Consider the following 26925-nt stretch of genomic DNA (forward strand, 5'->3'; position numbering starts at 1 on the left):
ATGACACTAGAAACTTAGCTAGAGATACAGTTAAGCTTTTCTGAAGCTTACTACTTTGGAAGTTCTGCTTAATTTAGATATAGATGTAGCTCATTGTGAATCATTTTAATAACAGTTAAATCAAATGATTTAAATAGATACTTTATTTCTGAGAGTTTCATTCCACTTGAGATCTTGGCTTAAGATTATTACAACTTTGATTAAATTTAGGGAACCTCTTCCCCTATAATTAAGATACTAATTGTGTATCTCAGGAAATGCAAAAATTGGTGTTAAAAAAAGATTGATTCAATTACTAAACTAAATGACAAGGAAACTTCAGTACAATTTTAGCACTAAGTTGATATAATGATGGGTGCTGTAGAAAACCTTGTGATAAGCAAGGGGATCAACCATTCTCTGGCAAGCTTTTTTAGTGAACATTAAATAGCTTTTCTTATACTGTGTCTTCTTCCTCCTTACCCCAGATTCTTATTGAACAAATTTGCACTCAAGTAGTACATAAACAGCATCCTGACCCAGATTCAACAGTGAAGATACAAAATCCTCGTAAGCATTACATATCTTTTAAATTACATCATTGTTAAGCTAAAAATGTTTGTCATTAAAAAAAATAATAATAAAGCAGCTTATTAATTATGTCCAGCAGTCTGAATTGTGGTCACAGTTAGTTTTACAGAGTCATTCATGCAAGAGGGGAGATAATGCATGTTTAGTTGGAGTTAATTGGGAAACATGTCTGTCTTCAGCTTTTTGAAAGACATTTTGTGTGTCTAAATGTATACATAATTTATTACTAACCTTTTTGTTATGTAGTGGTGATGGTATGAGATGGTTTTTCAAGACTTGTATGCACAGGGTATTTTGATTTAATACATGTTCAGGTTTCAGCACAATTCTGATGCCATTATTTAGTGATGTCAGACTAAATTACATGAAGTATGGAAGTAACATTCATCTTAAATTACATTTAATACAGAAACTCCAGATTTGGAGTGGAAGAAATGTATCTGCTTACTATATTGTTTAGGGTAACTTTTTTTGTAGAAAAAAATCCTGATTTGAGACTTTAGATTTCTTAGGAACTTGATAAAGTACAAAGTTCTCCTCTTAAGATGTGTATATTAATATAATCTGTTTGTGATATAATAAAGTTATGGTATTTCATTATTCATGGAGAAATGTAAATTTTCACTTTTAAAGTTGCATTGTCATTTAATATATAGTATCCCCATCATTATATCTCATTCAGAGTCTGGGGAAGGGAAATAAATATGGAGGAAAATGACCTGCGTTTGGAGGATATGTTATATGCTTTCTGGTAGATGTAGTCAATGTATGAAGGGAGAATTGGTTGTGTCTTCTTAGTGGGATAGAGATGGGTTGAGATGGGAAACATAATCCCAACTGTAGATATAAAATGATGGGGTCTAAATTAGCTGTTACCATTCAAAAAAGAGATCTTGGAGTCATTGGGGATAGTTCTCTGTGAAAATCTACTCAATATGCAGCAGCAGTCTAAAAAGCTAACAAAATGTTGGGAGTCGTTAGGAAAGGGATAGATAATAAGATAGGCAATATTGTATTGCCTCTTTATAAATCCATGGTATGCCCACATCTTGACCACTGTGTGCAGATCTGGTCACCCCATCTCAAAAAAGATATATTGGAATTTGAAAAGGTACAGAAAAGGACAACAAAAATGATTAGTGGTATTGAAAAGCTTCCATACAGGAGAGATGGATAAGACTGGGACTTTTCAGCTTGGAAAAGAGATGAGTAAAGGGGGGCGGGGGGGAAAATATGATAAAGGTCTGAAAAATCATGACTGGTGTGGAGAAAGTAAATAAGGAAGTGTTATTTACTTCTTCTCATAACGCAAGAACTAGGAGTCACCAAATGAAATTTATAGGCAGCAGGTTTAAAATGAACAAAAGAAAGTATTTTTTCACACAACGCACAGTGAACATGTGGAACTCCTTGTCAGAGGATGTTGTGTGAAGGCCAAGACTGTAATGGGATTAAAAAAAGAACTAGATAAGTTTATGGAGGATAGATCCATCAATGGCTATTAGCCAGAATAGGCAGGGATTGCTGTTTGGCAAAGGCTGGGAATGCCGACGGGATGGATCACATGATGATTACCTGTTCTGTTTGTTCCCTCTGAAGCACCTGGCATTGGCCATTGTCAGAAGACAGGATACTAGGCTAGACAGATCATTGGTCTGACCCTGTATGGCCGTTCTTATCTTATGAGTTGTGGGCTTCTAAACCCCATATACTCAGTTAATGCAAGTTGACAGAGTCCCTGCTAGATTAACACAGACTTCGTAGTACAGTTACCTAGAAGTCTGGACTCACTCAGGCATGTTAGGAATGATAACTTCTTCCTGAGTAAACATAAGGTCGGTGCTTATATTTTATTAAATAGGGAAAATGTTTTTGAAACTTAAAATTAGAAGCTGAATTGAAACTGTGAAAGTGGCTAGGCATAAATTCTGACCTATTTTGTCTGTTTTCAAAGTTAATTCAGTTTTTTCTTAAAGTAAGAAAAACCAATCTCCATCTCTCCAAAATCAGAATGTATGTGTGTATTCTGGCCCCCTAACAGAGTACTGTACAAATCAAAATTTCACCAAAGAAACCATTTTTTTCAAACTTCCATTATTTTTTACAGCTGAAACTTATTTTTAAGTTTGCAAAGAAATCGTTAACATTCTATAAATTCAGTATAATTGATTTTCAGAGAGAGAAACCTAGGGATGCCCCTGGATTTCATGTTTTATTGTATAACATGATTCATCAGCTGATATGTTCCTAGTCTTCCAGAGAACATATTTCTGAAAGATACTCAGTAAACACCGATATTTCCTTTTAAACCAATCATTTGTGATATAGTAAGGATTAGTGGTGATTATTAAACCATCATTAATTCCAACATTTTACATAATGGCCTAATTCCACTTCCATTGTGAACCAGCCAACACTGAATAATGGAGGGTCAGTCTGGCCAACTGTGAGTGGCGATAGGCTAAGTTAAAGTGAGAGTAGTTCAGTTGTGTATCCTATGTGAAAAATTTCTGGGTGTGTCCTGTTTGAAAATCCCACTGAGTGTGAATAGTTACGGAAGTTCTTGAAAGAAGGAAGCAATATATTTCTTCTTATATGCATCTTTGATCCTGTTGAGACGCTTTTTCCTTCTTTCTGTAAACAGAATATATTTTTATGAGTAAGTTTTTCATAAAGTGACCATCTTATCAAAATATTTCCTGTTGGTGAACGGAATCTAATACACTCCAATGCTTGAGGTGCTTTATTTCTTGTTTTTTATTTACTTATGAACTGTTTTACAGAGGTATTGAAAGTAATTGCGACCCTACTACGTAACTCTCCCCAGTGCCCGGAAACTCTGGAGGTTCGTCGAGCCTTTCTGTCCGACATGATTAAACTTTTTAATACCAGCAGAGAAAATAGGAGGTAAGAGGGCTCATTGTGTGCATACAAAGACCGTATGTAAATAACAATGTCTTACATATCTGTCTTCTCTTAGGACTAAGCTACAATAGCCTCATTAGGCAACAATGTTTAGGCTATGTTGCCATTTAAAAATGCTGTATTCTCTTAGGCTTCTACAGGTAAGGCTAGAGAAGCTTGCATACGGTCATGTTTTTATGTATGTAACATTTATCACCTGCTATGTCTGATCTCTAAAAGTTGAATAATCTTTGTGTTTTTTAATATGCTTGTCCATTTTGAGATGTGATTTAGCAGCAAGTGTGTATTTTGCAGGAGTTTGCTGCAGTGCTCAGTGTGGCAGGAGTGGATGCTTTCTCTTTGCTATTTCAATCCGAAGAACTCTGAAGAGCAGAAGATAACTGAAATGGTGTATGCCATTTTTAGAATCTTGCTTTACCATGCAGTCAAATACGAGTGGGGTGGCTGGCGAGTTTGGGTGGATACATTATCAATCACACATTCAAAGGTGAGTGTTTCCTGGAAAAATATTCTGGAAATTATAATAACTTATTTTTTTGTATTGTCTAAAGAAATTTGGAGCCTTTAGTTGCTGTGTCAAATAAAAGCCTTCCAATAGAAATAATCTATTTGAATAAGTAGAAATTTGGTGTCTTGAACAGTCTATATAACACCGTAAACTTAAAGTTCAGTGTATTCCTTATCACATTTGAAAACAGATGACTTTTTGTTGTCAGAATACTTTAATCACAATATTTTTTCTGTTGCTTATGGCAGAATGATGTTCACTTGTAGTAAAAGTGGTACTTAAACGTTTCCCAAAGTGGGTTAATCAGGAGAGTTTCAGTGGAGTTTGTGCTGGATTTCTGAGCATTAATAATGGGATGACATTTTTAAACACAAGGTGGCGCACCTTATCTATTCATAAGCAAAAATACCTTTTAGTAACATCAAAAGGCAGTGAAACAATTGCAAAATTAAAGAAATCAGACTGACATTCCATCTGTTAAACCAGGAAGGGAGACAGGAACACAAAGAGGCTGAAGGAGAATAGGGATGTACAAATAGGGGTGTCAGCCTTCCTTCTTTCACGGATTTTGTTGGCTTGTAACAACCTGAATGTCACCATAAAGCACATTTTATCAGTAACTTTTTTTTTTTTTCCAAATTGAGATACAGAACTAGAAAAAGCAACCACTTGATTTCTCTCTCTCACACACACACACACACACACACACACACACACACACACACACACACACACACACACACACACACACACACACACACACACACACACACACACACCCAAAGAAAAGAAAAAAGTCTAGCATAAAAAGCTGTGGAACTAGTGTTCTAGATTTCCAGACAGGTTTATTTAGGATCTTTTAAGTTGTATGTTACGTATTTTTAAAAGTTTGTGACTTACCCACTTAAAGAGGGTATACAAAACTGCACATTGTAATCCCACATTACTGTTTTTACATGGGTTAATTTCCGCTCAGAAAGTGTCAGTCTATTTAGACCACAACAGCATTACTGTTCATCTTGAAGATCACTGATTATTGACCCAGTAAACAGCTCAATAATCTATTGTGTGTGCTTATATGTGAGAGGGAAGAAGAGTCTGTATACTAAAAATGCTTCAAATGTTTAGTCAATTAACATTTTATGACATTACAGGTGCAAAGGATCTGGGGCCAGATCTTAATCCATGCCAAAACGCAACTCTAGTGGCACAATGGTGCATTAATTATTTGCTATGCCAACTCTACATCAACCCTCAAGCGTTTCTACCAGCATAGCAGTGTATAGATGGAGTGGGATGGAATTTGTGGCCAGAGTAAAGGCCACTGAAGTTTTGTTAAAAGACAGCATAATTTTAAGAAAAAAGGCACAGTCTGCAATGAGCACTAATGTTTGGTAAAGTTAAACGTAAAAAACAGTGTTAAAATCCAAACAATATAATGGATTTGTGGCCCCTAATTATATATAAATTCATACCTGTAACTCAGAATGGCTCACCCAACTATTCCAGAATATGTAGAGAAAACTCAGATGTTTGTAGGAGATCCTGTGGGGGCCAAATATTCAGAAAGAAATTCTGGACAAGTTATAAAATCTCTGAAAACAGGAACTCAATGATGCAAATAATGCTATATTCTTAAAATGGATTTGGTTCTAGTTATCTGATAGGGCCTTTGTTCCCATGTGATATTAAACCAAATGGGATCTGAGGTGCTTGAGTCTCCAGCCCACCATTCTGTTGCTCAGGTTCCATCATGAAGCGGGCTTATAGCCAGGAAATTTTTAGTGAGCGTGTCCTCGGCTGTGGAATACACTTCCAGCTTCACTTTTCCAAAGCCAAAATCTGTTGACTTTCCGGGTCCAACATTTTTCCTCCTGGTTTTTTCTGTGCTGTGGGGGAGGTCTGTGGTGGGGGAGAAAAGAGATGAGCAGGTCAATAAGTGGGGTGGGTTGTAGAAGGTGTTCTGGATTTGAAGTAGTTAAACAGGATCTGGAATGGTTCATTTTGTTGCATACTGGTCCTAAAAAGTACAGTAGTCTTCATAGTCGTCTGCTGCAAGAATTAAGACTTTTTAAAATAAATAGGACTGTTAAAACCTTAGTCTGTGTCTTTTCAGATTAAATTAAATTTTGGTAAATTTAATGGTTACATTTTACCCTGCAACTAGTGGGAGCGCTCCTTATGTATTGATATTAATATTCAATTGGTAATGAATTCTTAAAATGGCTTTTTCCTAATTTACTTACATTTTTGAATACCCTACTATACACTTACTTTAAAAAGTTGTAAATTATCCTGACTCTTTATATTGAATGACTTTATAATACTGTGTAGAAATAATTCAGTTGGTATATTGCTAGATGCTAAGTGCATTGCTGATTTGTTTGATTTCTAGCATGCTTTTAAAGTATTATGGAACCAGAAATCATAGGGATCTAAATATTTTTTTCTTAATAGTGCTGAGGAAATAACCAGTTTTTTAATTTAATTTCTAATTGTGTGGGATTAATGCTTATTTTTCCCTTTTATGCTCTTTGCACCACCCTACCACTAATTTATAACGCTATTCTTTGATAAAGAACTAGGGTGTAACGGACTAGTGTTGCAGAATTGGATAGGTTTTGCAGAGCTACACATCAAGATACATGCAGCTGCTATAAAAAGCCAAAGAAACTCAATTGCAATTTTATTGTCCAGTTTGATAGATTTCCTGCCACCTTTGTAGCAGGGAAGCTGTTTGTCACTGTAACCCTCTTTTCCAACAGCTGCACTATGCTTTATAAGCAGCAGTGGTTTTTCTAGCATAATTGCACTACATTGGTTTCTTTGCTCTCAGAATTTAAAAGGTGTGTGTAGCCTTTTTAAAGCTGAATTTCTATGTATTGCTCATGCATGGTCTTGATTTTCATATTATATCTTTGTGCTATTTCTTTACAGTTGAACCTGATTTACCAAAAATTATGATTTAATCTGAGTCTTATAGTTTGATGAAAATATTAATTAAAAATTTAGATCAAAACCCAATTTGGTTTCTTATCAAAGTACATTGAATTTATGAAACCACCCAGAAACTTCTTTGTTTTTTCTAGCATAATAGCCATGTTAACTATATCCTAAACTTAAACCTGTCTAGTCCTATTACTTTGCAAAAAGCACCAATGGCTTCGTGGTTAATAATAGGAAACAAGTAAAGAATGGTGGACAAGTTGCCTTCTTGACCTTTCAATTTCCCCAAGGTTTAATGAAAATAATGATTCACACAATATAATATACTATCTATCTGTATATTTAAAATGTTGAAAAGTATGAACATTTAACCATTTCAGGTCCTTCCAAATATCTTTTAATTAACAAGTTGTCATGTTACCAAATAACCAATTTAAAGGTAAATCATTTGGAGAAGGAAACATCTTGGAATATTTTAATCAACTTCATGAAGTTCACATTAATGTTATGACTCAATAAGTGTTCAAAAATGCTTCCATTTGTAGACTGCAGTTATATCAACTTTAATCTGGGTATGGAAATGTTTCAGAATATTGTTTACTAATCTGAATAAAAGGGGATTTGATCATTCTAACCAACATAAACAATTAGTTTTAAAATACTAACTTTTCTTGATTTCTAAGTGATTATTTTCTACCCAAATAATAAACTGATATTTTAATTGGCATAGATAACAATTCTGAATAAATCATTTGGATAGTTCCTCTTTTTTGTGTCCTAAAATGTGATAATCCCTTCAATAAGAGAAAAAATAGATTGTACCACATAATGAAATCGACGTGCATGGCATTAAGCTGAATTATGTAGCTGATAGCCTGATTTCATCAGCATGGTAGTGGCAGATGTAGACAAATTGGAGAGATGGATCTGCAAAAATGATTAGGAGGTTGCAGTAATAGATTTATGAGGGAAGATTAAAAAGTTTAATATGTAGGGGAGGAAGCATCATCTAGTGGAATGAGCAGAGGGCTGGATGCCAGGACCTCCTAAATTCCATTTCCAGTACTGGTTCTGAGTTACTGTGAGGTCTTTAGCTAGTTGTTTAAACTGTGAGTTGTTTAATGTTTTCCCATCTGTAAAATGAGAATAATATTTAGCTACCTGACAGATGTGTGCTGAGGAATAGTTAGCTTGTACTGTGTCATGATGTAAAATGCTTCTTAAATTCTCAGCAAGGATTCAGTGATTCATGATAATGATCTACAAACATTGGAATTGTGTAAAATGGAGGACAGGAAATGTTTTTAGGGTAATAATGTATATGTGACCCTAAGTAGGAACAGTGGTATGAAATTAAAATACAAAATGTTTAGGCTGAATATTGGGGTAGAGGAGAGAGTCTAAAAAGACTCCATAAACACAAAATACTTATACACCTTTCCTAGAAAAGGTGTATAAGAATTATCTGATATTTGAATACTACTGTTGATGTCTGTTAGATAAATGGTTCTTCAACTCATTCATTTTGAGGACTGCTTCTTGAAGGAGAACTGCTGCTATCTACCTGGCACCTTTAGCATACCTCTTAACCTGCCAGGGCCCACACATGGGCCACAATGTGTGACAAAGGCCAGACATGAGTGGGGAAGACTAATTGTTCATGCAGCAAACTTAAAATGTGAGATTAATTCATCTTATGTAAATAGCTTTTTTTAAAAAAACTTCTGATGTAAATAATTTTCAACAACAAAAATTAAGGTGTCACCAGATTTGTGTGGAATGTAGGTTACTTTGGGACTAAAATGTGGGGGCTCCCTTGAAATGATGCTTGTTCAGAGTATGGCTTCTGGCACCTTCCTCCCCTTCCTTCTCAGGTGAGTCCCCTGCTATTCCTGGGTGTGGATGGAGGGGCCTGCTTACTACCGACTTCTAAGTGTGATGGGAGCTCCAGTCTCAGCAGGAGAGGGTGGGAAGCAGGAGTACAAACCACTCGGGAGAGCCCTTTGACGAGCAGCATCCATGGTGGGTGGGAACTCTATGCCTGACTGGATTTACTTAAACCACTGCATTTGAGGAAATGGGATGTCATGGTCAAAGTCACAGAAAAATATTATTTTTGGACTGAGAAAGTTAAACTGAAAAGGGCAGGGAGAGCCCCTTTGCTGGTCTGTATTTCTCCAGCTCAGGGCTTCTCTTCTGAATCCATAGCACCGCTCGCTTTCTGACATGAGCAGTCAGGGCCTTTCTGCTCTGGCTGATCCAACAGTCAGAAAGGTTTCCATTCACTCAGGAAACCTGCCCCTGTTCAGTCCCTCTGTGTCTCTTCAGTTTCTCCTTTACACTATAGAGACTATACTGACGTAGATATTTTGGCAGAGCCCTCTACTGTAGACACAACCTATAACGAACAGCAGTTTTTCACCATCTCCCCAAATAACATTAGCTACAGTGACATAGCTGTGTCTTCACTTGGAGTTTTATATATGTTGGATAGGGATGTGGTTGGTATTTTTGGTACCCCTGACCAACACAACGATGCCAGTGTAACTTCTCAGTGTAGATCAAGCCTCAACCTCTTTGTTTTTAAAACCCTGCTCTGTCTCTCTCCCTTTTTTCCCCACTCATTTAAAACCCTAACAGTCTGGATTAAAGCTGGTGGAAAAACTGGTTTCACCTAGGACGTAGACATTTTGTTCTGTTCTGGCAAGATCTATTCTGGTGGTGGTGATTTTTAATGATCACCCTGTTCAGTGACAGACCGTCTGGCACTACTCCATCTGCTTAGCACAAGCAGTATGAGTCAAAATGATCATCATAAGTGTTTAAACATAAAGTTAATAATCCAAAATAGACTTCATAAATTGTACATGGACATATTCCCCAAATCATCACAATAGCCAACATATAAATTTAGCTTCCAGTTAAATGAAGACTTTTATTAGTCAATATTGAGTGATATTTACCATTCAGAATAATTTTGTCCTATAATTAATTTGCATTTTGAAAGTAAACATAAGAGAAAATTGGTTTAGAATGTAGTGTTTTCCTCACTAGGAAGATTGGTGGGGGAATGGCAAAATGTGTTGTTTTGAGGACAGTTGTGTGACGGTATTAGTGTGTGTCTATAATACCTCTGTCCCTTTTCTCTGACTGATTCATGAAGTGAGATTGGTATCGGCAGGTATTGGTGCCTCCAGTTAAAGGTGATTGGTTACTTGCATGGAGTGGAGAATTTCCAGGCCTCAGCTGTTAGCATTGCTCCTAGAAGTGTGGAAAAAAATAGGTCAATAAAGCTCTCAGAGTAAAAATAGTAACATATACTGGAATTATGAACTGTTTATTGATGGAGTTAGCAGTACAGGAACTAGTTTACAATAAGCCTTGCTACAGACAACAGTGCTGTTATTGGCTGGTCGGCAACCAGTTCCCACACTATTTTCCTGCAGTCCACAATACTGGGCGGGGGAGACTCAGGCTAACTCTTAACAAACAGCTAAAATCTCTCTACTACATGTTAGTTTTAATACAAATGTTAGTCATCTTAACCTTTTTGCATGCTGCATGCTAATCTTCTTGTCTGGCAATTAGTAAATGTTGAATGTCAAATTAAGTTAAAATTAATGGCAGAGGAGAATGTTGTAGTTATTAGCTCACAAGTGTCTTTAACTAGTAGTGCGTAGATGTGCTTTCCAAATGACTATGGATTAACCATCAAATGATTGTGAAGATTAATGACTGGCCTTTTAGCTTGCTAATTTAGAACAATTTCTGGTAATTAATTGTGAATGATCAGCTTTACAGTTGCAGATGCTTTAAGGAAAATAAAAAATGACTGAACAATAGTGAATTTAAGGTTTTCAGATGGCATTTATCTTTCATGTTGTTTACATAAGCTAGTATTTATATCTTAGTTAAGTTAGCTCTGTGCTATTCATATTTTAAAAGGAATCTCTACTCGAGTGTACATTTTGTTGATAATTGTAGCTTTCATTAATCCTAACCCTGGCTTTTATACTATATTTTACAACACTCAGCGTCTGCTTTGTGAGAAGTGTTTACTAACTCAATGTCATGGAATATCTGTTTAGAAAAAAGTTGTTCTTGCCTTCCACATTTAACAGGATTGCTTATATGCGGGGTACATGTTAGTTAAACTAATTTGCAAAATAAAGTTGCAAAAACACAAATTTAGGTAGGCTTGCTACAATATTGGTTTTTACAGAGCAGTATTTCATATATTTTTATATACAAAGAAAACCCTTAATTTGAAATGCTGCTTTGTAAAGTCCATCATTGTAATTAGCCTGCCTAAATTTGTGTTTTTTGCTACTTTAATTTGCAAATTTGTTTTTAAAAAATGGATTCTTGACTTGAGATTTTTTATGATCGAAACAATGCTGCTTAAATTGCATACCTTTATTATTAAAAAAGTCGTCTTTACCCTCCCTGCTACTATATTTGTATGCTTTCTTGCTTGCTTTAACAGTATCACTCGCCTTGCATTTTTCTGCATTGTCTTGGGTCTGTGTATGTCACCATATTATGTCTGGATTTATTTTCCCATGGGATTACATGGCCAGCATCTAAAGATGGCAATTGTCTGTATTGACCTTCCTTCCCCCACTTTTTGCAACACACAATAGCAATCTGAAAAGCAATTTCATTAGTTTAGTTTCCAAAATACTCTAGGAAATCACTTTATATTGGCTTTCAAAATCATCATCTCTTTGCTGTTTTGGATAAGTAAACCACAACTGCTAAACTGTTCTGCATTATTTTTACTGTGGAGTATATATTTAAAATATTACCCCTAATTAGGTAAAGAATAATATACAACTGATTTGCAGTGACTCTGTAAATCAAACTGCTCAGTATTTGCAGTGTCCCTATCTCTCATCAATCTTAAATAGATGAGAAATGTACTTTAGCTTTTTCTTGCTGATTTTGTAACTGATGTGCATCAAACACATACAGATTAACACTTGAATACAATACAAAACATATGTACTGATCATCTATAGTTTGTCTGTGGTATCACTGCATGTGTTAGGGATTATACACTGTTCTTATCACTAAAGAATTTACATTCTAAAAAAAAATACTTAAGTGTATTTGAAAAATATATCTAGGTTTTCACAAATATTCCCCAACTATGCTGTAACTGGAGGGTTAGTATTATTGTAGGTGTCATGATAGAAATTGGTTTTCAAGACCTGAAAGCAGAGTGTAGAAATTACAAAGGGACCATTTTAGGAAAGAAGCCCCACAAATAAGGTTCATATAGAAAAACTAAAAGATGCTAGTGGGGAGACAATTGATAGGGAGTGATGCAAAGTGAGGGAAGGGTAGTTAATATCTAGATGTTACTTGGTACGTGAGAACGTGCACAAAAGCAAAATGAGCCAACCAGACACAAGGTATATTTTAAGTATAATTACCTAGGAGAATTTTTCATATGTTTGATTTATGTTGGATTTTTTTTTATATGACCTAAAAAGTCTTTGTTTAAATTGAAGAAGCTGATTTTGTATTACAAATTATTTACTCAAGACACAACCTCCCACAATATATGTGTACCATTTTGGAGTCAGAGGTATGAAAGAACATCTTAAATTACTATTGTGTATTTTTTAGCTTTTCTTTCATTTCAGGATTATTTTATTTATTTTTTAAAAGTTGTGGATTTTTCCAGGGGGGGAAACGGCTTTTAACCTGGAATGAATACTTACAGAAGAATTAAACTCTTAAAATAGGAATTGGTAACGGAAATTAGATATTAAAAAGTGTTGAAAAGTGATGGGGAAGCTAAAGACATCAGGGAAAAAAATCCATGAGAGAGAGAGAGACCATAAGAAAGAATTTAAGTATATTAGGAACAGAAGAAATCCTCGCAATTGGCATAGACCCATTACTAGATGAGGATCGTAAAATTGTTAATTCTGGAGAAAAGAAAGAAGTGTTCAGTAAATGTTTCTGATCTGTATTTTGCACAGTGGTAAGATGATGTAATCGTATCATATAAGGAAGATGAAGTACTTTTTCCAGTCCATTAGTAACAAAGGAAGATGTTAAACAATATATGCCAGGGATAAAAACATTTTAAATAAGCAGGCATGGATATCTTGCACCCAAGTGTCCTTAAAGATCTGGTTGAAGAGAGTGCTTGCCCAGAGATAGATTTCAGTGAATCCTGGAATAATGGGGAAACTCCGGAAGACTGGAAGAGTGCTAAAATGCCAATATTCAAAAAGGGTAAGGTGATGACCCAGGCAATTATTGGCTGGTTAGCCTGACATCAATCCCAGGCAAAATAATGGAAAAGTTGATACAGGATTCAATGCATAAAGAATTGAAGGATAGGAATGTAATTAATGCCAGTCAGCAAAGTTTTATGAAAGATGTCTTGTCAAAAAAACATGATTTTATTCTTTAAGATTTCAAGTTTGTTTAATAAAGGTGACTGAATAGGTATAATTGACTTTTGTAAAGTGTTTGACCTAGTACTGCATGACATTCTGATTAAAAAAATTACAGTACAATAAATACAAATATAAATAAAGCACATGTTAAATGGATTTGAAGAACTGGCTAACTGATGGATCTCAAAAAGTAGTTGTCTATTAGTAAGCATCATCAAATGTGGGTTTTTCTAATGTAGTTCCTCAGGGATCAGTACTAGGCCCGACACTATTTAATATTTTCATCAGTGATCTGGAAGCAAATATAAATTCACTTCTGGTAAAACTGCAGATGACACAAACATTTGACAGTGATAAATAATGATGAGGACAGGATAGTCATCCAGAACATTCTGAATGGGGCCAACTTGCCACTTAATCCAGACAAAATGTATTTTAATATTGCCAAATGCGAAGTTATACATCCAGGAACAAAGAATGCAGACCATACCTGCAGAATGGGGGACTGTATCCTAGAAAAGCAGTGACTCTGCAAAGGATTGAATAGTCATAGTGAATAAGCAACTCAGCATGAGCTCCCAGGGTGATGCTGTGGCAAAAAGGGCAAATGCAACCCTTGGATGTATAAAAAGAGGAGTAGGAGTAGGGGAGGTGATTTTTATCTCTGTATACATCATTGGTGAGACTGATACTGGAATACTGCATCCAGTTAAAGAGCCACACAAATACCAGCTACTCAAGAACTTTTCATTCTAGAGGAGAAAAATATAACACACACCAATGTCTGGGAGCTGAAGTCAGGCAAATTCAAATTGGAAATGAGGCACAAATGTTTAACAGTGAAGGTAATTAATCACTGGAACAAGCTACCAAGGGAAGTAGTGGATTTTCTCATCTTTTGATGTCTTCAGATCAAGACAGGATGCCTTTCTGGAAAATAGGCTTTAGCCAAACACAAGTTAATGGGATCAATACACGGATTCCTGGGTGAAATTTAATGGCCTTGACATAAAAGAAATCAGACTTAGATGATCTAATGGTCCCTTTTGGCCTTAGCAATTGATGCTGTGGTCTTCGAAACGTCTTTACGATGATACCTGTTGATACCCTCAATTTATTTTTGATTGGACTAATAGTATAGCAGAACACTTATGTCAGTAGTGCATACCATGCACTATTACATATATAAATATTTTAACTGATTATATTCTGAAAAGTAAGTGTCCAAAGCATCAAAAAGTCCATGTTTGCTGTCATAATGGTTTTCAGAGCAAATTTGCTCAGTTAGCAAGATTGGTTTAATATGTGCCAGCTCTGCAAAATTAACCTGGGATCTGGTACTCAGTTGTGTTCCCTCTGGCTCAGTTATCATAACCATTATATGTTCTGCAGGTCAGTTTCAGTTCTCCATTATATCTGAATACAATGTGTCTGTTGAACATAATGATGTTCCACACATGTAACAGAGAGCAGAATTTGACTCTACAGTTGGAACTCAATTAACAATTCTATTGACAATGATTAAGCCAGAGCAGAATCCCAGTCTCTCTTAGTTACTTTGTCTATGCAATGTTAACAGGAATAAAAAGCAGTAAGTATTGTCATTAAAACAGTCAGATGGACTCTAAATATATACAGGAAACAGATAAATTTAAGAAGATACTATTTTTACATATTTGCTTGTGGGAGAAAAAGCACACTTTACCAAAGCAAAACACTCATTGTTCCTTTTGACAAACGTTGACATGTTCCCCCCCCTCCCCGCCAAAATTTTTTTTAAGCTACACTTACAATATGCAGATGACACTTGCACATACTGTGCTCCAATTTCATTTGTATTTGCATATTGCCAACTTCATGACAATCAAACCACTGTAAACATTAGAGCTATCTGGAAAAATTTTGTCTGAAGATTTTTCAATGAAAGTGAGAGAAACATTTCCCATTTTTTGCCCTTTAATTTTGCTTGGTCTAGTAAGCATGGAAAAATGGGACATAAATTCCCATTGATGCTTTTTTAGTACTGTGCATCTATAAGATGATCTCTTGGGTTTTTTTCTCTGAAGGCAACTAGTCATTAATTCGTTAGTAAAAAGAGGATTCAGTTTGCTGTAACTAAGTTTGGGCTACCATTGAGCTCTGTATGACTATGGTGTGTGGTATATAATTCAGAGATGTACTACCCTAGCTAAATAGAAGCAGATGACAGTAAGTATATTGGTAGTCTCTGGGGAAATATGTGCCCATAAGTCTTTTTGAAACCAAATTGTATTTCCACATGTTGGGTGTCTTCCTGTTCCAGTTGAAACAAGCCTTGTAAGTAGCTGGTTTGGAAATGAAAGAAACAGCATTGGGAGAAAACTGGTAGTTTTTCTTGAGATAACTCAAGGTATCTATAGTGCCTTCCCACCCAGAAAAGAAAAATATTTGACAAAATGTATTGTCAACTTTAACTGATCCTTGTTATGGAATCAGAGTTGAAAACTTGAGGATTTGGAGTGTCAGACAAACCAATAACTAAACATAGCTTTAATTTAAGGTGAAAGATGATACAGAAAAATCTCAGAGTTAAGAACACCTTGGGAATTGAGGTTGATTGTAACTCTGAAATGTTTGTAACTCTGCATAAAACATTATGATTGTTCTTTCAAAAGTTTCACAACCGAACATTGACTTACTACAGCTTTGAAACTTCACTATGCAGAAGAAAAATGCTGTTTCCCCTTTATTTTTTCATAGTTTACATTTACACAACACTGTATAATATTTTCTCTTTTTTTTTAATCTCTGCCACTGCCTGATTGTTTACTTCCAGTTCCAAATGATGTGTATGGTTGACTGGTGACTTTGTAACTCTGGTGTTTGTAACTCTGAGGTTCTACTATACTGAATATGAGTACATTTGGAAAGAAATATTTAAAAAAAAATAGTGATGAAAAGAACAAATTAGTAATACTAGAAAATAACATTTACAGGCTACGGCTACACTGATGATGGCAAAGTCACCACTATCAGATCGATTTCTCTGGATCAACTGAGCGGTCAGTGAAGACCTGCTCATTCGATCCAGAAATCAACATATTAAGACCACCTTCACAAGTGGCGTAGCGCTGCGTCGACGGGAATATGGTTCCTGTCAGTGCAGTGCAGTGCAGTGAAGACAGTGCGCAGAAGAGGAGCAGAGAAGTTGACAGAAGTTGCACATGTTTTTTGCGTAGCTTGCATAACTCCCGTCGACTACCGGCGAATCTCGGAGGTAAGCGTAGACAGGGTCACCGAAGCATTGTGGCATGAATAGTGAGTCTTTTATCATTTGTAGACATAATTCTTCTGCTCGAACATAATCTAATCCTAACTTGGAAGAGTTGTTTTAGGAAATGGAGAAAAAGGTGGGAAGATCTTTAGTCTAATGACTTGAACATAGAACTGAGTCAGGAGATCCAAGTTCCATTCCTAACTATTCTATTGAGTGTGTCAATTTGAGTGACTAATCTGCCTCAGTTTACTCCTGAGCACTCTTAGGGTACATGTACATATGAGCCTGGGAGGTGTGATTCCTAGTTTGTGTAGATGTATCTGTGCTAGCTCTGCTTAAGATAGCACCTAAAATAGCAGTGTGTCTACAGTAGCACAGGCAGCTACTCAGGATAGCCGTCCTGTGTACAATCCCACCTGCCCCCTTGTGTAACTAACCCCAGCTGCCACCCGTGCTGTTGCAGACATACTGCTAATCTTAAATGCTAGCTCAGGCAGAGTTAGTGCAGGTATGTCTATGTGAGTGGAGAATCACCTCCCAGCTTAGTAGCTTTAGTGCAAAATACTGGTCGTTCTGATGCTGCAGTACAAGATTGATCAGTGGAGCAGAGCATAGTGGGTTAAAGTGATGTTTATTATTTCCAGAAAACAACAATCCAACAGTATTATTTTCAATTATTTCTTTTTTATTTTTTCCCTTCCTGCTGTTTCTTAATGCTAAATGTGTGTGCCTTTTTAAACATCTGTCTTGTTTACTTCATGACAATGTAGCAATTTTATAAAGAAAAAATATTCTGGCACTCGTTTCCTTCTACCAGGAATGACTGTGAATGCCAAGTGGACAAATACTTTCTTAATAAGATCCAAGCAAAAAATATTTGGTGTGTAGAAGAATGAAGTGTCTATGAAAGTCTTCAACAAAGCTTACTGTTGTGTACCTGGTTTGCTTAAGGGAATATTTAATGCTATAGATAGCAAGTTAGTTGATGAAAAACTCTAGTGTTCAGGGCATCTCTTTGGAAAATGAATTTTAAGAACTGGGTTATAAATCTCTCAGCTCATCTTACTTTTGTCAGGATGAATGAAAAAAAGATATTGCTGATATGAAAAAGGTAGACTGAACTAAACAGAGGAGCATGAATGAATTATAGAACCTAGTAACAACAAAATAGAACATCAATTCTTTTTTTCTTTCACATACAACTGTTACCTTAACTCTGCTTTACTTAGCTTGTTTTAAATATAATTATTTTTCTATTCTGTTGTGACTGCACATATACAGTGCTAGGGCAGCAGTAATGTTTGTTCCAATTTGAAATTTAAATGTTTGGGAACTTCTTGGGATGAGGGAGATGAATTGTTGATATATCAGCCTTGGAATTAGAAAAAGATTGGGAGTACAAAAGTTAGGTGTGGAGTATATGGAGTGAATTGTGGAAAGAGGACACACAGGCCCTGATCCAGCAAGCATGGATCCACTTCTTCAGAACAGCTTGCAGGATTGGGGACATAATATTTTTGAGCTGTATGCATTAAAAAGGAATTGTTCTGATATGAACAGAACCATGATCTTGCATGATTTACATTTCACTGATCATGGGAGATTTTTTGGCATATCCTTTTTTTTTGTGAAGTATGTGGATTTAAAAGAAAAGAAAAACCTCTAGATGCAAATATAAACTTGCATTTTTATCAGATTGCATAGTCATGAAGAAAGTACTGCAAACAGACTATTTCAATAGCTGTCAATGTTTTTAAGGAAAAAATCCAGTGTAACCTTCCAGATATAGCATCACTAATCTTATGCAACCACATGATCTTGCTACTGTACGTTTGTCTAGGTTCTTACTCCACTCCCTGATGCTAATGAGTGCTTTGCACTTTTTCCATTCTCATGATTCCCCATCTAATAACTTTTTGACAGTCTCTCTTCACTTTGTCTGAATTCAGGCCCTATTCCTGTAAAGACTCAAATGTGTGTGTAACTTTATGCACTGTGAGTAGTCTTATTGACTTCAATGCGACTAGTTACAGTATATCAATTTAAGCATATGTGTAAGTCTTTGCAGGATTAGGCTTTACATTTTAAACCTTTTATGGCAGAGATATTATCTTATCTGAAGTGTCATGCACATTTATGATGCTTAACAAGGATGAACTACAATCTCATTGGGGTGCCAACTTTTACCAGAAAGGGTAAGATTCTGTCCTAGACCAGTAACAGCTTTTCTTTTCATAAAAATATTTCTGATTTGAAATCAATGTGTAGCAGCCCTCTAGTGCTAGAAACAAGTAGTTAACATTGGGTAAAGGAAGATTTCTATTTTTCCACTGACAGCTAGTTGTAACTTCAATTCCTGGAGGGAGTTGGAATGATAGAGTTTAAAGTATATATTTTACAAATATAAACCATTCTAAGTAATTTCTAGAGGTGCTTACATTTATTAGTTCAAATTTTTTATCTTCCTCTTACCATTGACAGTTGAGCTCATAGTAACAAAGGCACCTGGCTTTATAGGTGGAGGGACACAATAAATAGTCCCAATAATAATCTGCAAAATTCATCAGAAGATTCTTAAGTTGTTTTTTGGTAACATAAATGACTTATACAAAATACATGATGGATGGGGCAGTGTGGTATAAAACTCTTGAAGGATATTTATGTGGAACGAAATGTGCAAGTGGCATCACCACTTGCTAGCAATGTAACTCTGAAACTCATGCCTGTAAAATCTTTATAAAATGCCTGCATTATTATTTATTTACTGTATACATAATCTGCAGTAGGTTAGTTCTTTTTAATTGGGGTAGTACAAAGAACTGGACTGATTTTAGGTAGTGATTTAGTTAATCTAAGAAAAAATTATTTCTGATACTTGCCTATTTGTGCAATTTTTTAAACTTAGAATACTTCTAGTAAATGTGCAAAATTCTACCCAAATAGTCATTCTAGTATCTCTTTAGCCCTTAGATGCTCTTTAGATGTCTTGTTTACTTGGATGTTCTCCATGGGTTCATAGCTGAATTTCTGAAATCCCTGTTATGTTAAATAAGATAAATGGTCTGCAGTAGGAAATAATTCAATTTTAATGCTTTTTTACTTGTATGTTATAGTGGGATGGTAGCGGCACCACAGTTAAGGCTGCATTGCAACTCTGCAGTTAGATGCCATTTGATACTACTGTTGTTCAGTTTCCTCTGAATCTACTTTGTAGAAGAATCGGTCTTCTAATTTTGAGTTCTAATTTTCTTGAAAATTCTTTGTTTTTAGGTAACATTTGAAATGCATAAAGAGAGCCTTTCCCAAACGTTCAGGGATTACCAAAGGAAAGGAGGTGAAGGAAGTGGACCTTCCACCCCTATTAGAACTATCTCAGGAGTTAGCAGAGAAGCTGAAATCACAGGGAGACAACAGCATTTGGAGGTGAAAGATGCTGCTGCTTCTGCATATGTTGGGGCTGATAGCCTGGGGCACAGTGCTCAGAAAAATGAGATCTCACCTGAATGCGAGCTACAAAGTCATTCACCATCTAATGAAGAGAAGAAATCAGAGGGAGAAAATGTTCAGACATCACCTGACTTAAACAGAGCACTTTGCTTAGAATTTCCTCTACAGACAGAATCAGTAAAACCAGGAGATTCAGAAATCACTGCTGGAATTGCTGAAGCAATTGCAGATTCTCTGAGTAAAGCTAAAGAGCTTGTGGAAGAAATATCACCTGCTGAAGGGGCTTCTCTAACTGCACAAACTGTTTTAGAAGGTGAGCCAACTGAAAGCCCAGAAATATTGGAGAAATTTACACCAGAGATGGAAGAGGATGACTTTGTTGATTTAAAAGAGGAAAGCAACCTGCCTTTACCGTCAGAAAGGTTGATACTAAAAACCAGTGAAGAGAATAGCTCACTTGAAAGTGAAAGGCAAGTAACAATAGCACCAAAAGAGAAAACTGTTATTGAGAAGGAACCTGAGTCAGTACCTGTAGAATCTCAAAGTGCCGAAATGTTGGATGATACAAGAGAAGAATTGGCTTCCTTGTCAGAAACATTGACCTCTGAAGTCCAAGAGGAGACAAGTAATCTAAATTCAGAAGTGAGTGAGAAGTTAGAGGGCTTAAAAACTGATGAAATCAAAGCAACTGGAGAAGATGCAAACAGACATACTTCAGAAGCTTCTGTGGCCTCAGAGAAAAAAATTGCCAAGCTTGATGTTTCTAGTGTTGCATCAGACACACAGAGACTGGAACTAAAGCCCAGCACAAGCCTGGAAACAACTCAACCTCTTAGACCCCTACCTGAGGTAACTTTTATATACCTCCCTTGTGCCAAATTAAAATTGGACCTAAAAAAATAGTCAAACTGATTAGTTTGATATTTATAAGAAAAACAAAACTGGTTTCCCCCAGTACAGTTTGAGAAGTTAGTGAGTTTCTGTACAGTTCATAGGGGTTTTGAAGGCTGACTGAAGAAACACTTTGCTGATCTCATGAGTCAAATAGCTAAAACCTCTATCAATTTGTGCCACCTGTAGTCTCTAAGTTTAAGAGGAAAAAGCGGCATTGGTTTCACCTTGAATTCCCTCTATTTTTTCATCGAACTTCCCTTTTATTTCCTCCATTCCCCTTCAGCCCTTCTATCTCTCAATCCTCAGAGGTCTCTTGTAGCTACCATCTATCAGGCAGAAAAGAACTAGCCTAAATTCCCATCAGAGTCTAATGAAAGCTGTAGAATCAATTTTTTTAGCTAACTGCTACTAATGTACATCATTTGAGAACTCATTCATTATCACTATAAAGTATCAACATAAGGATGTTTTTAACTTAGAACTGGGCTTATGTTTTTGCCCTTACTGCAATGCTCACACTCCTTCAGACTTCTGCTTCAGTTCAATGGTACCTGCTGAATATGGTTAAACATTGATGTAGCTGAATACTTCCCTCCTGCAGAGATACCTGCCAGTTGATGCCCTTCATCCTACAACATCCTTCCTCAAAGGAGGGAGATCACTGTCAGTAGCAACATTTGCTCCCCATGTGGTAAGATCTAGTTGCTGCTTTCTTTTGTCCAGAGTGGCAGAGATGGCGTTGCAGTTGTATTATAGTTTGTAGGCTTGGTATAATCAATTAATAGGGGCCCTGCAATTATCTTAGTTTAATTTTTAAATTTATGTGCTTTTGTAAGTTTTTACATAATGTCAAAGCTTACAGGCCTATTACATCCAAAGTTTGTTTTGAAACTTATTTCAATATACACTGTTGAAATTGAATTTTTTTTACTTTGAAACTTGCCTGTATTTTATGTAAACAGATATCAAGGCAGGAAGATTCATCAGGACAAGACTTGGCTGCTGCATCTGATGGGCAGAGAAGAGACTCCAGGACGACTATGTTTCGTATTCCTGAGTTTAAATGGTCCAAGATGCATCAACGTTTGCTCACAGATTTACTCTTTTCAATAGAGACAGATATACAGATGTGGAGAAGGTACATTTGTCCTTTGTAGGAAATCATGTTTGCTAGCATTGCAGTGTAACAGAAATCTATGGTGTTACAGAAATCTAATGTAGCTGGTTAAATTTTTTATATTTGGAGATTTTCTAACCTATTATTAAAGTGTGAATTAGTTATTTTGGGGTCTATATCAAGATCTTCTCAGAATTATTGATTACCAGTCTTTAGGAATATTGAAAGATATGTTGAAGGGTTGCATATACATTCTGGATGAAATATTGGCCCCATTAAAGTCAGTGAGCAAAACTCCCACTGACTTCAATGGAACCACGATTCCTCTCTCTGAATATATATCTAGCAATGTGCATCTTCTTCAGAGCATTCACAATGTGGAAGCCAGGACTATATTATTTCTTTAAAGAATCTTCCCTTAAATTAAAACTTCTCAGTGCTTTGACATAAGCAAACAGGTGCTGCTGCTGTACTTTGATATGTTTCTGTGAAGGTGAAGAAATTATGTAGTCCTGAGTGTTAAAAACAAAATATTGTAACAATATGCAAAATATCAATCAGTTGTAACAATGAGGGAAAAATTGGGGTTAGTAGTGCCACTGGTATTTCACTATGATTATAATGCCATTTTTTATCAGTATAATATAGTAAAGCTAAAATTTAATTCTGGCTATCAAAGTAGGTATGCTAGCCAAATAAGAAGATACAGATGAAGAATTATAAATAAAATCTTACAAGTGCATAAAATATACCTGGAGGTTTAGATGAAACTTTAGAACTATAGTTTTAAGACATGACTAAATTATTTACTTAATACAGCATCAAGTATACTCAAGATACTGTAGATAATTTAGGACTGCACTGAAAATCTGTTTTCTGTGTTGAAACAATAATTAGTTTTTTGTGATATTGTTGTAATTTCTTTGCTTTAAAATTGTAATGTGGGGGATTTGGCTAATATTAACTTTGCTCTTCAAAGGCCTTGAGTTGTGATCTTGTTTATATCCCAAGAGAAACTTTATTTTATTGATTTATACAGTGCTTTTTGCTGTAGCAGATGATCACAGACTAGTCTATAATGAATAATTATCCACATGATTATTCGCCACACACTTGGACACAGTTACCAGGCTATGCTCTGGAGAGGATTGAGAGCGTAAAGGAAGAGCAGTTTGAGGTCAAGATTTAGGTACCTTTGATTGAGCCGTGTGAGGATGCTTATATGGCGTTTTTGGCTGCATCATAGCTATCTCTGGTTGCTATCAGTTTTTTGCATTTGAAGAGATGTAATAAACTTGCTAAAAACACAAGTTCTATAGGCTTCTATTCTGAATACGTTTTTCCCCCTGACATCTTACTTTTTTTGGACAGCCATTCTTCAAAGACCGTGATGGACTTTGTGAACAGCAGTGACAATGTCATCTTTGTACACAACACAATTCACCTCATTTCTCAAGTTATGGACAACATGGTCATGGCTTGCGGTGGTATATTGCCATTGCTTTCTGCTGCTACATCTGCCACAGTAAGAAATTAATTTTCTATTGCAAAAGTGATCACTTGTGGGCCTTTCTTCTTATAGTACATTAATAGGAATATCTGCCCTCCTGGGAGAGCATAGATCTATATGGGCTGTTCCCTTAGGAGGAATTTATGCTCCTGCTCTCATTGCCTGAAGAGGGGAAAAAGCCATCTACAGGGCCTGGGGCCCCAGTGCAGTCTGGAATATGATGTGGTTATTCTATCTATTCTATCTTCCAGTTCAATTCTTCAGCTTGACGTATGACTGACTATTTTGGCAAGGAAAAATAATGAACTTTTTACAAACCTATTTTCTTCATGAATTTTTAATTCTAAGAATCATCTTTTCTGTAAAAGTAAATTTTTTCAACTTTTCCCTCTCATAGCATGAATTAGAGACTATAGAACCTACTCAAGGACTTTCAGTAGAAGCTTCTGTAACATTTCTCCAGAGATTAATCAGCCTTGTGGATGTATTAATTTTTGCAAGCTCTCTTGGCTTCACTGAAATTGAGTCTGAGAAAAATATGTCATCTGGAGGAATTCTGAGACAATGCCTTCGACTGGGTAAGCAAGTAAAACTGCTTGATGAAGGAAAATGTACGTCTTTAAAATAATGTTAACTACCATTTAATTTTGTTTTTATGTATTAAGGAGAATAGTTTTAGATGTTTATCCTACTTCACTTAATTAAATATGTCTTTTTGGTTACTAGACCTGAAATTTTCTACCCTTACAGTGACTTTTTTCATATGCTGTCTTCATTTACTTGCAGTTTGCTCCATAATAGAGTTCTTCAAGTGCTTGCTCGTGTCCATTCCCAAGTTAGGGGTGTGTGTGCACGCCACGTGCACTGGTGCCAGAAAACTTTTTTCCCCTAGCGGTACCCGTACAAGCCTGCTCTAGCGCCCCCTGCAGAGGCATACATATTCACCTGCATATAGGCGCTGCCGGTTCTCCCTCCCTCTCAGTTCCTTCTTGCTGCCAGTGATGGTGCTGGAACGTCTCTTGCCTTTGCAAGTTTTTTTCATTAAACTTAGTGATTTATTCATCGTTTTAGTGTATATAGTTATTTGTTTGGTTACAGTTAGTTCTAGTTTGTTAGTTGTTCAAATCCCAGAGTCAGGGCATGCCCCGTTCCTGGGGTTTAAACCTTGTGCTTTGTGAAAGAAGCTATGCTGAGAGCGACCCTCATCAAAGTTGTTTAAAGTGTCTGGGGGAAGCTCACATCTGCGAGAGGTGTAAAATCTGTAAAAATTTTCGCCCGCAGACTAAGAAAGACGGGATATGCATTTCAGGGCCATTCTGATGGAGTCAGCTCTTAGAGTGGTGTCGGAGCCCGGCACATCGGACTTGGCACCGAGCATGACAGCCTTGGTGTGCAGTGCCCCTCTGGCACCCTCTTCCTCCTTCCGGCACCAATCTCCATCCTTGGTTCTGAAGAATAGGTCGAAGAAGATCCATGCGGAATGGGGACACTCCTGCAGAGAAGGCTAAGGGGGACCTGGCGCGACCTATGTCGGGCCACCAACCATCCCCGCCTCAGAAAGGTCCCTTGCCTCTGCATGTGTCGACCCCAGCACTGGGCCCTTCACCGACTCTGGGTTGTGGTAGAGGCCCTCATCACTGGTGCCGTAGACTCCGGAGGCCTTCCAAGCGAGGAAGAGCCTCCTGGTGCTTCCGGTACCGCAAACGCGGAGGAACGGCAGGGTGCCGTACCAAGATTCGGCACTGGTGCCAAGGGACAGATCTGCTGGACAGTTCCCATCACCAAGGCACCATTCACTGGTGGGCAGGCAGTCCCGAGAGTCAAGGCTATGCTCTCCGGGTCAGGACATTGCCAGATCGGCCCCCGCCGCCATTCTCTGGAGGACCGGCACCAAGTGGAGCACCATTATGGAGCCAGGGAGCGACACAGGTCACCGGACTCACGGCTCGTTTCCCTAGCAATGCGACCCCACTCACCTAGTCCATACAGGAAACCCAAGGACAAGAGCTGGTTCTGTCACACCCATCGTTCGGGCTCTCCATGCTGCTCACCAGGGCCAGTGTATCAACTACGTGTTTTGCATGGTACCACAAGGTATTCGGAGATGGCACCACCCTAGCCATTGGATAGCGGCACTTCATCTTTGGACAGCGAGGAAGTTGTCCAAACTAGACAAGCCCTGGCTCCGGTGCCCGGTTTCCCGGTGGTGCTGCCAATGGCCGCAAGGTCAACGCCCTGTTCCGTGGCTGTAGTGGTGGGGGTTTCCCTCTGGGATTCAGCAGGCTGGTTCCATGAGAGGAACCTCGGTACTGCAGTCTTCCATTCCTCAAAGCATGACACCACACCTTGACACGGATTTGGACCATGAAGGTTCATGCGCCTAGGGCCTGAGGGTTCCACCCCACCCAGAGCAGAGGCCCCTCCCCCAGATCAGATACCGGCGTCTTCCTCGTCATCACCGGATGCGGCGGTTGTGAGACCTTCATCTGCGGTGCCGATGGACGATTTTAAGGAGTACCAAGACCGAGTGAAAAGGGTCGCCTCCAACTTGGGCCTTAAAATAGAGGAACTGGTCAAGCTGGTTGACAAACTATTTGCGATATTGGCCTCGGCAGCTCCCAGTTCAGTGGCCCTCCCAGTCCATGAGGGGGTTGTTAAACTAGCCAAGGCCCTGTGGCAAACCCTGGCTTCCCTGCCCCCCATGTCTAAGAGGGCAAAAAGGAAGTATGTATCGGTGAAGAGATTTGATATTTCTACACCCATCCCTCACCAGAATCCCTGGTGGTCACAGCCGCCAACGAAAGGGACAGATGGGAAAATCATCTCGACCCCTAAACAAAGACATGCAGAGACTCGACTTGTTCAATCAGAAAATGTGTTCAATTGCCAGCCTGCAGCTACAGGTGGCAAACCAACAGGTGCAGCTTGGAAGATATCACTTTAATATCTGGCAGTCGCTGGAAGTTTGCGGACTCATTGTTCCTCTTCTCCAATCAAGAGTTTGAGACCATCTTAGAATAGGGGAGATCGGTAGCCAGGGCATCTCCGCAAGCTGCTTCTAATTCAATGGACTCTGCAGCCAGGCCAGTACTGATGAGGCGGGTGTCATGGCTACAGTCCTCGGGTCTCCCGTCAGAGGTCCAGCAGTCTATTCAGGACTTCTCTTTCGATGGCACTGCCCTCTTTGCCGAGCAAATGAACTCCAAGCTGCATGGCATGAAGGACTCGAGGGCTACTTTCAGGTCCCTCGGCCTTTATACACCATCATCTTCTAGAAGGCACTTCAAGCCCCAGCACGAACAGCAATCTGAGGATCACCCCTGCAGAGACTCC

At 37.6% G+C, this 26925-nt stretch overlaps 1 protein-coding gene across 8 annotated transcripts in view; it reads left to right on the forward strand.

Annotated features, from left to right (window-relative positions):
• LRBA (LPS responsive beige-like anchor protein) overlaps positions 1–26925 on the forward strand; it is a 576880-nt gene that overhangs the window by 108184 nt on the left and 441771 nt on the right. For all 8 annotated transcript variants that reach the window (XM_067551903.1, XM_067551904.1, XM_067551906.1 and 5 more), the window contains 7 exons: positions 468–549; positions 3354–3477; positions 3790–3982; positions 19895–20920; positions 21928–22103; positions 23454–23607; positions 23990–24170. In XM_067551903.1, the coding sequence (XP_067408004.1) occupies positions 468–549; positions 3354–3477; positions 3790–3982; positions 19895–20920; positions 21928–22103; positions 23454–23607; positions 23990–24170 (1936 nt within the window). The remainder of the gene's footprint in view (positions 1–467; positions 550–3353; positions 3478–3789; positions 3983–19894; positions 20921–21927; positions 22104–23453; positions 23608–23989; positions 24171–26925) is intronic.

The sequence above is a fragment of the Emydura macquarii genome, unplaced genomic scaffold (genome assembly GCF_026122565.2).
Source record: "Emydura macquarii macquarii isolate MOO-44397 ecotype Brisbane River unplaced genomic scaffold, CSIRO-AGI_Emac_v2 contig_1363, whole genome shotgun sequence".
NCBI classification, from domain to species: Eukaryota; Metazoa; Chordata; order Testudines; family Chelidae; genus Emydura; species Emydura macquarii.